The 10,327-nt window shown below is 47.0% G+C and overlaps 1 protein-coding gene across 1 annotated transcript in view; it reads left to right on the forward strand.

The window, feature by feature from the left end:
* Positions 1 to 10,079: 10,079 nt before the first annotated feature.
* The window catches only part of T265_10946 (hypothetical protein), a gene marked incomplete at both ends in the record, with an annotated part of 33,471 nt that continues 33,223 nt past the window's right edge, over positions 10,080 to 10,327 (forward strand). The window contains one exon of the mRNA XM_009177465.1: positions 10,080 to 10,220. Within this exon, the coding sequence (XP_009175729.1) occupies positions 10,080 to 10,220 (141 nt within the window). The remainder of the gene's footprint in view (positions 10,221 to 10,327) is intronic.

Genomic DNA, 10,327 nt, shown 5'->3' on the forward strand with positions numbered 1-10,327 from the left:
CACTTCCCTCTATATCCGTAAAGCACTAACAAATTTTACTAAGTGGGTAACTAGCGGTACACAACTGTCTTCAAAGAGGACAGGATACACGCCGTCCGGTTTCGGTAGCTCATGTTTTAGGAGATAATTCGTACTTTATCTGCTCTTCTGGTGAGCGATTAATGCTTACACTTCGATTTCCTGCACGCACTCTCTCTCTCACTCTCTACGGGCTGTTGAAAGAGACGAGCCAAAATGTTCTTCAAGGTTTCCGATTCACGTCCTTTCGAGTGAATAACTTTGTTTGCTTATAGTCCATAGGACAGTCGACTGGATTTGATGTAGTATACGCCTGTTTCGTGGTATGAAAGCATTCTCCACCAACTGGGGTTCCATTGTCAACCGGAGACGTCTCACTATTTGGCGGTTGAAGGGTATGTATGTGACGTCGCAATAGTTCCCCGTTGGTAAAGACTTCCTAGTGCCACACAAGACTGGCAGCCTCTACCGTATAATCGGGCAGCTCATACTGTTGGAACACTACCAGCATAGCCCATTTTATCGGGTGGCTAGCTTAGCCAGCAGCTCGAAGTAACCAAACATCACATCAACCCCATGGTTGTATGGGAGCCGGCCATGAACCATAAGAAACCACGTATTGATTGGTCACAGCCTGAGCCAATTAGCATCGCGCATTTTTGCTCCTTGTTCCACCTCGGAGATTCTCGCTTTACTTCGTGGAAAATACCACTTGAGTCAATAAATACGCTTCTGGCGATTTTCCGCTGTCCCCGTAAATTGCCGTTTCAGGTTGCCGTGCCTTCTGCTATACCATAGTTGTGAAAATGAAGGCAAACCAGACGGAATTTCGAATAGCATTTGCGGCCGCACTTCTTTGCATGTGTAGTCAGTCCAAAAATCCCCCTCATCTGCCGTCACTTCTTTGCCACTTGTTTTAATTCATCTCCTTTCGAAGTTTCTGGCGTACATTTGTTTTTGAACTTAGTGTGCTATGGCTTCGGAACTGGCTCCACAAGCGTTCGTTGAGAAATTTGTTACTGCATCGTTTTCATCTTTCACGGCATTTCACCCTCATTGCCGTCACTTCTTTGCCACTTGTTTTAATTCATCTCCTTTCGAAGTTTCTGGCGTACATTTGTTTTTGAACTTAGTGTGCTATGGCTTCGGAACTGGCTCCACAAGCGTTCGTTGAGAAATTTGTTACTGCATCGTTTTCATCTTTCACGGCATTCCAGATGACCCCGAATCAATAAGTGAAGGATAACTTTGTGGTTTTTGTGCGTTTATCCAGTAATCGAAGCATCAAGGCTGCTTTACTTCACTTATCCTCTGCTTGAACAAAGCTTGGCCAATAGGTTTTTCACCGTTGACCCAGCAAACACACTGTGGAGACATAGTAAGAAGATTTTCAAGTCAAGATCGCACACATTCGTTGGGCAAATTTTTTCGCATTTCGAGTAGTAGCTGCGTGGAATGACCTTTCCCCAACGGTTGCCCACGCTCCTTCTAGAACCCAGTTCAAATCAGTTTTAGACATTTATTTATGCGAATCCTCACGCTGTCAAGCAAATTGATCCGCGCTGAGAAAATAAAGAGGAGTGCTACACTTTTTTTCACTTGTGCCTTCCAGGTGAACGACTGCTGCTGAGCGACAAGAAAAAACTCGCCAGGGAAACTTGGGTAGAAGACTTGATCCTGTGTATCAATCCGAGAGTCCGTGAACGGGTGTACTACAAATGCAGCAGGCGACCTCTAAGGCCGACGAAAAGCTGGGGAATCTGAAGAAGCTAGTAAGCTCAGCGTATTTTCTAATGAAAAAGTAAGTAAAGCACCAGCCGTCCAGCGCGGTTTTGTCCACGGAGGCAAAGGAACCAACTGGCAGTCACCTCTGGAACACAACCTCATGTTGTCAAAGTTTCTATACGACCGGCATCCAGTAAATCGACGGTTAACCGAAGACGGTTTGGGCACCTGAAAGGCCTTTTTGAAATATGGAACGCCCTCGTGTGAGGTGCGGCAGTTTGTGGTGGACGAATTGGAAAAGATTCTCACCACTCAGGATATATACAACTACCGCCGTAAGTGTTGACCGACTATGTTGAGTAGGTGCCGCATAGTTGGGTCTTAATGTGACAGACGATACGCCTTCGGTCCTGGCAAAATTTCGGGAGACCGGACACGTGCCTGTGTGTCAATCAGAGGAAGGTCACTGCAGCCACATGTGCTTTTCCCAATGGCAGCAGGTAGCATTGTTCCGAAGCTTTCCAGATGTAGTGAATGTAGACGAAACGCATGTAGCAAATCGCCTCGGGTAAATTTCTTAAGGCACCTAATATTCGCCATGTAGATGTAAGCTGTACACCTTCTTGATAACGGAAGGAACAGAAGCCGGGCGTCCGGTTGTGTGCATTCGTATAAAGCGAACAGCTTGCTCCCATGCGTAAGCTGTTTAGCTTATTCAAAGAAATGATCGGCGAATCTTATCCGGTTAGGACCTGCGTAAGTGACAATTTGGCGGCGCAAATGCATGCGGCAAGGTCGTGTTCGGCTGTGACGTGATGCTTTGCTATTTCCAAGTCCGCAAATCCATCAGAAAGCACTATGTATCATTTAATATCCATGTACTTTGGGTCATAGACACATTCTGCAAACAGCGGGCACATATTTAACCGCATGGCTTGCCTAGACAACGCTGTACAGTAGGTCTCTCGTTGGCGATCGAGAATACTGCACCTCGACCCAGGTGGCGGTCTAGGATCGCAGATTTGGGCTTTTGTGTGCTCTACAACCGGCCGACTGCTTTCAGTGACCGCTGGTGTGCAACGGATCGCGTAACGTATCACGCTGACGGTTGTGATGGTGAGCCTTACCTGCTGTGTGTTGGTGCTCTTCAGGCTTGTTCCAAAGGGGAGTCCACATGAAGATAAAATACTTTTGGTTGTTAGCTCCGGGCCCATCCAGAAAACGCAAAGGGGTGCTCGCCAACCAGCCCGCAAAGAGGGCGTCTGATGATGTTGACCTGGATCGAAGCACAGATTCCCAGCACAGTGTGTCCCGGAAGTCTGTGTGCGTCCGTGTTTTCGGGTCTAGTGAGGAACCACTCGATAGCCGTGAGTAAATGTCTGACAGCTACGACTAACGCTGTAGAGCACCAGCTAGATGAATGAGACGAAGATTACTTAATGTGACCCATCGGCTCCGAAAAGTTTGTCCGTTGGTGAGGCCTTATGCATTTAATGTAAGTCTCGTATTTCTTTAGAGGTGCAGTAAACAGGTATGCGAAATAACCGCTGAAGATGGCATTGTGTGAACAGGCATCAACGACAACATGGTCGCTGGAGTGATCTTTGGGGTAGTTATCTCTACCGGTTTGTTGGCCGCCCTCCTTATGGTGATATTTGGATAACCTGAATTATCTTTTCCACATTTCAGGACTTCAACGGCCAAATGAACACCCCTCAAGAAGAAGAAAATACGCCTTCCAGAAGGACATATATAAACTTCAAAACGACCAATATATCTCATTATTTCAAGACGTCCACTTCGAGGCTTTTCTCCTTTTCAGATGAATGGGTGCGCATCGTGTACCCCCAGCCGCATGTTAGTCGTGTGCGTTTGTTGGTTTCTCTCAGCTGTCCGGTATGGTTGACGTAGGTTTTATGTTTCTAACCGATAAGCCTCGAGGTCTTCCTAGCATAATCCGCAACCTATAATGGAAAACTCTGCTTTTGCCAGCAAACGTGCACGACTCTTGGCAAATAATCAACGTGGACTACGGGATTTCAACTGGAATCATCGACCAAAATTTGTTTGCACAAACGCACCTACGCATATTTTGCATCTCCAAAGGCCACGTAGGTTCAAGAATGTTCAGGGAGTTGCTTCGGGTGGAAAACTGTCCGAAAGTCCCATCCATTGTAATTTAACCGGCGTCTCCCGCAATTCGCGATTTTTTTATTACATCACGCAACGTATTCACAGTTGGTTGTGTATATTGACCTTGAGGGTTCCATAGAAGATGATTTTCAATAATACAGGAGCATATGCATTATACATAGGCATTCTACACTACGAAGTGGCGAGCCTGAAAATGCCGTAGCTTTCGAGAAACGAATTCCATTGTACGAATACTGAGTGACCCATTTACATGCTCCGTACCAATTTGCCGCGGACAGGGTTTGAGCTATCTCACTTAAATTCTGCTGAGCTGTGTAAGTTTCCGGAACATTATCATGCCTCTTACCAATCCCTTGGTGTGTGTAGGAAAGGGAACTTTTCGGACTTGCTCGAACCATGGCGTTACGAAATAAGAGTGCCACTTTCATTTACTGGTCAGACCTCAGTGCGGCAATGACCTAGCTGGAACTTTCCTTCAAAAGGCACAAACATGGAACGAAACTCAAATGGGAGCACAGAATTCCAGTGCATGAAGAAGCCGGTGGCTAAACGTACTGTCTAAGGTGACAGAGCGAAGCCAATCCAACTGTCCGAAGATGGTGGACTCATACGTTTTGGTGTCCAGCGGTCCCGTGAGAGGTCCCGAAATGAAGCAATTCGACTGAAGTGCACTCACCACAGTAAGAAAGAATAAAGCTATGGACCCCAGAAAAAATGGCGGTCTTCAACTGAGTCCCCTCAAGAGTGCCTGACAAATGCGTGAATCGGTTCTTAAGCGCTTCTTACATGACTGGCCGATTGAGGACGTTATTATTATACGCCTGAGGAACATTTCGCTTGATATCCAACTAAGACTAACTTGTACCTTAGATGGTGTCTAGCAAATTTTCCAGTATTTTTTGCTTACGGTCGCCCCTTGTTGGCCTGCCCGTCAATAGCTGTAGCACATGTTATTCGTGCACCAAAATAAGCCCCGAGTGATTCCGGGGAAATGAAACTGGACAAAATGGGTGTTAGGCGTGTCATACCTGAAGAAATTGTACAGCCATTGTTGTGTTGAGGATGCAGAGTTCCCATTCCTTCAGAGGACGATAAAGTTGGAATCTCACAGAGAAAATGCGCTCCAAAATTGGTCCCACAGAAAACTCTCGCGGAGAGCGGACCGTACGTTCACCTCAGGTGGAGTGGTTGATCTCACCTGAAGTCAGCCATTTGAAGGGATAAGCCAGGTCCCCACATCCCGGAGCACTTACAGCCAAGCCTTTACCAAGTTTGTTTGGGCTGCGCCTTGACGATTACACCCTTTTTTCAACGGATGGTGATTCTATAACCACTTGAGGTTAAATTCAAACAGGGCGCTCATAAAACTGGAACTTTCAGTTTCACACCCACAGTCCATGCCTCATCAGTATTTTCTACCGTTACACATCTTCCCCCTTTAAAGATCGTTCGTGTGCCACCGATTTCCATCTAACTCCGTTAAGTCGGCTTCAGCAGCTGGACTGTTTGGCGAATCTTCGGGTGTATCAAGCCACTTAAGAATACGAGTCCCATGTACTCTATTCGATCTCCGACAGTCTTCAATTGTATAGACGTTTCCGCGCAATCGGCAAGGACAAACGCAATTTTTCATCAATTGAAAAGCTTCCGCGATCCCAGTCCACCCCTTACAGGATTCTGATGGTCCTTCCATTTGACCCTCGCGCCTATAGGAAACAGTCGTACCCTCCTGCTTGCCGTTCTCTCCCTGGTCGTCGCCTGAACGGTGACTAAACTTTCTCGAGCTTTCCTTCTCTCTACCTCTAGCTCCTTCGGAGACAAACGTGTTGCCGACCCCAACCCAACTTCCTGACCAACCAGAAGGCGCGGATGTCGATGGTACCTCAGCATAAACGGGGACTTGCTTGTGGTTGGCTGTATGGAAGCACGAGGAGCTAGTAGCACTATTGACAGGTTCATATTCCAGTCACCTTTTGCCGCCAGTCACTCCTTGATCGTTCGGTTATTAAGTCTAGTTGGACCATTTGTTTATGAGTGGTATGGCGCCAACTTTAGCCGTTTGATGCCTAACCTTTGCAAGCAGTTCCTGAACTCTTCGCTCTCAAAACAATGCCCTGATTGAATAGGATCATTTTTGGCAAGCAATGGTTGGCCACGATGTGATGCATTACCACTCCGGTGATGATCGTCGCCAGTTGATTAGGCACGGCTGCCGCTTCAGTCCATCGCGACAGGTGTTCTGTCATTAACACGATGTACTGATTCCCGCTGGTTGTCACCGGAAGGGGGCCTATGACCTCAACGGATCACAACTCGCCAGTTACTGAGACAGGGATAGATTCCATGGGATACGTTGCCCCTGCCGTGTCCCCGCTCACCAGTTGGCACCCTTTACAGGGCGCCACATATTCCATTGCTTCACTTTTCATCCCGGGCCAGTATGCTTTCTGTCGTGGTGCACCCTGTGTGTGCCATCTCGTGGCATTCGACGATAAGCCTCCGTCTTAAGACGCGAGGTATCAAGGGCAGCACAACACCATAATCGGTGGCGTTTCAGGAAAATACGCCAGCTGCATTTAGCTTCGGCTGATCGAAATGAACCTGAAACGTTTCCAAATCTTTGTCTTTCTCTCCGCCATCAATTCCCCTTTCAAACCACAAGGTGGCTGCAACCTATTAATAATAAAAATAATAACAATGTTTGTTCCCAACTTGTGGGTAGGTCGCCGTCTGGCGTAACACAGCATCCTGCCATTGGAGTTGCGCCAACCTTCCGGGATCCAGTTCGACGACGAGCTATTGGCCAGAGTCATGATCCTGGAAACATCATCTTCAGCCACTGGTCTTGACAGCCAATCAGCAAAGTAGTTCTCCTTACCTGGTACGTGCTGGACTGTGAAATCGTACTCTCGCAACCGGAGCGCTCGGCGTGTGAGCATTACACGAGGATCTCTGATGGTCCTGCTCCACTCCAGGGTTTGTGATCGGATTCGACATGAAATGCTCGTCCAGGTATATATGGCCTCTACTCATCCAAGGACAAGACGATAGCTGAACACTCCATCCCACCGGTCAAATACTTTCGTTCAGCGTTGGTCAGGAGATGACTGACGTGTTAAGTAGATATATTTCTCTGCATTAGGACCGCGCCGATGCCGCAATTACTAGCGTCCGTTGCGAAAGCGAATATCTCACGATTCTAGGAAATATGAGAGTGACTCGTTAACATATCACCCGTAATTTGACACGTTCAAAAGCTTCATAAGCCTCATTGTTCGTTCGAAATTTCGATTTTGCCCGCATAAGTCAAATGGTCGTCCAGTAATCTTGTTGGAATCGTTGATATATCGGCAGTGGTATGCTGCACTTTCGAGTAAATGCTGTAGAGACCACTTTAATTTAGGAAAAGCACTCGTTGAAAATTGCCAGGTATTTGGCCAGTGAGCTCACCTCTGCGTGACCCAGTTTACGCCCCAACAGTGCCACCAAACTTCGAAAGAAATGTCTCGGATCGATTTACCCGCAGATCAGACACACGAATAAGTTTGAATACGGGCTACAAGTAAACAGAGTGCCATGATTCCAAAAGCTAATCACACCTAAACAACAGGTCTTCCCTCGGATCTACATCCGCACAAAGTAAAATGTAGTCCATTTGTCTGTAAAATACAAACCCATCTTCATCTACCAACCATGAGCGTGCGTTCATTAGCCCAGTCAATGTTAATGGGACGCTTTGGATACTACATTTACTTATTGAGCAAGCATGAAGAGGCAAAGGCGTAAAGACGCTGATGATGGTGATTACTCAGCCAGCTGCATGAAACCACAGTGCCATGCACTGAAAGGGAACATACACTGGCAGTACCTGAGACCACGTGATGAAGTCACACATATCAGCTGTTGCAATAAAACGGTTACGGTACAGGGAGGCTTCACCAACACCATGAACAGCATACCCCGTAATGAAGTTTAAAAAAGAGAAACGTACCATAAGTGATTCCGCTGATAATTGTGAGGCGTCTTTATTGATTGATTGACTCAATTCCTGTATGTCAAATTCTATCCTACGGGTATTCAACCGCTTGAGCTTGGCGGCCTGGTCTTTACCCACAGAATTGAAGCGGCGAGGTGAAAACCAAGAGAGCAGGGATGTATCCATAGTCAGCGATGTTGTAGGGGAACTGCGTGGTGAGCTGGTGGCTGACGAATCGATTGCATCGGATCGTAGACGCGGACGGTTTTCCACAGGGACCCGCTCAAGTTCAACACGAAGTTCAGCACTAGGGTGAGATTGAATAATTCGAAGAGAACCGCGTAGCATCCTCCTCCTGTCAACGGAGCCATTATAAGCAATTTGTGCGGGAAGAGGAGTGAATCCGATCGAGTGACTAGACCGGTGGTTATGCACGTAGAGTGGGTGCATACCTATCTGTGTCACCAGATTCCATGAGGGTGGTATCAATAAGTCCTGTCAAATTATTCAAATTTCTCATCTCCGTTTAATCCACTTACTCTCAATCCCACTCAATGTCTTACGCTGTAGCCGGTCGTGCCTGTTAGTGCTCCAAAGCTGGACAGTAGTGACATTATAGCAAGGTTACTACCTCTGCACCACACAGACGCCCTCAGAAGCCTAGAAAGAGAGATACTTATTTCGCCACCGAGGGTGTCTTGGCTTTGAACTATTTTTGGAATCGGATACGATTCAGACCTGGATGCCCAATCTATCCCCAATAAGCGTCACTGCAGTTCAACATTCACCTTAACCCTCTTTTCAGTTTCTATGCCACGACCTCCTTCTATCAATCCCCGTAATATTTGGCAGTCATGCAAACGATGTGGCTGATGTCTGTCCTTATTCGAGCGCGAGCATCCCTATTATTCAAGGTAGCTCCGTGAGTTCAGTTAACTACTCGGTCTTTCACTGTCTTATTCCAAATATGTCAGGATGTCTTACTTTGTCTTTTAACCAGATACCGCTATCACAAACTTCCATTTATCTCAAGACTTTAAGGCTGCTAACCAAACCCTCATCAGATTTGTCTACATGGTACTACTGACAAATTTCTTGGTCTGAGCCCGTCTAAATGGTTTTTGGTTCGTTTATAATCTATATAAGGTCACATGCGTTCTCCCACTTGCTCGGTTTCCTGAACTCAGAGAATGTCAGTTTTGCTATTTTACTGCATTCGGCAGATTTCGAGACCGCCGGACTGCCGCCTTTTTTCCTCCCTTATCAACCAGTGCCTCAGAGCTTCAGATAATTCTCCGCTTGAAATCTAATCTGGCGAGCACTCCTTGCGTACTTGTCATCCGAAGGCCACATAGTCCTTCAATTCGCCTACACGGTTCGTGACGATCTGGGCAATAAGTACTACGTTTCGCAACAGTCTTGACGCCAATGTAACCCGTCTGATCGCTACCGGTGAGCCTACACAGGCCTACATAGAAATATTCCTCACGGTAGCTGCATGCTTATATCTTAAGTATGCATGTGTATGTAGATAACAGTTTCGCTCAGTTTTTCCGCTCACAAACCGTACAACGAGATAAAATGTTTCCAGCTGATATAGCTTCGTTCACGGAGGATAATGCGAGTAGGGAAATAAAAGCCACAAGTCGGAAGCGATGGCCAAAACTGTGGATTGGCGACAAAGGGTTTCGCTTGTTTGATATGAGAGGGAGTGAGAGCTACGCAGTGAAGGTGATACTTCGATATAACACCGCGGCTGAGTGACAAACGTATCTGTAAAGGCCGCTGACTACTACTTTGCCCCATCCCGCGGTCCCCATCCGCGCAGACAGCAGTTACCGACGCGAATGAGCTGACTGGCGAAGGCTTTCATACTTCGCTGCCTCTTCGCTGGGAGAAGAGGACTCTCCGAGGTGAACGGTCCTCTGGCATACAAGGTGCACGGCCTATCCATTGCAACCTGTGGAGCGTGAACGGCTAACCTATCGAGGGCGAGTGAGCTTTCGAGAAAACCAATGGGTGTACCTCAATATTGCTGACCTGATGTCACCACTAGGACCACGCAATGCTTTGATGTTCAAACACGGAGAGCTTTTGGAGATCTTAGAACGCCGCGTCTACGTCTCTGATCCGTAAAGTAAGGCCGATCGGACCGCGGCATTGCATACTTCACCCTTGACAGATTGATATAGCGTCAGCGCCACAAATGTCGGATGTTAGCAAACGCTGTCCTGGCCTTCCCAATTCGGAAAGTAACTTCGTCTTTCGCCAGTCCACTGGGACTTCTGCAACTAACCAGATATACGAACCTCCCAACCACATTGGTCGATTCACCCGCAAGCGTTCGGTTTGTTTGTTCCTACCCAGTCTTGCAGCAGCACTTTACACGTTGCACGTGCGAGGCGCATGCCAAACTATATATATATATATATATATATATATATATATATATAT

Source organism: Opisthorchis viverrini (genome assembly GCF_000715545.1).
Source record: "Opisthorchis viverrini unplaced genomic scaffold opera_v5_426, whole genome shotgun sequence".
Classification (NCBI taxonomy): domain Eukaryota; kingdom Metazoa; phylum Platyhelminthes; class Trematoda; order Opisthorchiida; family Opisthorchiidae; genus Opisthorchis; species Opisthorchis viverrini.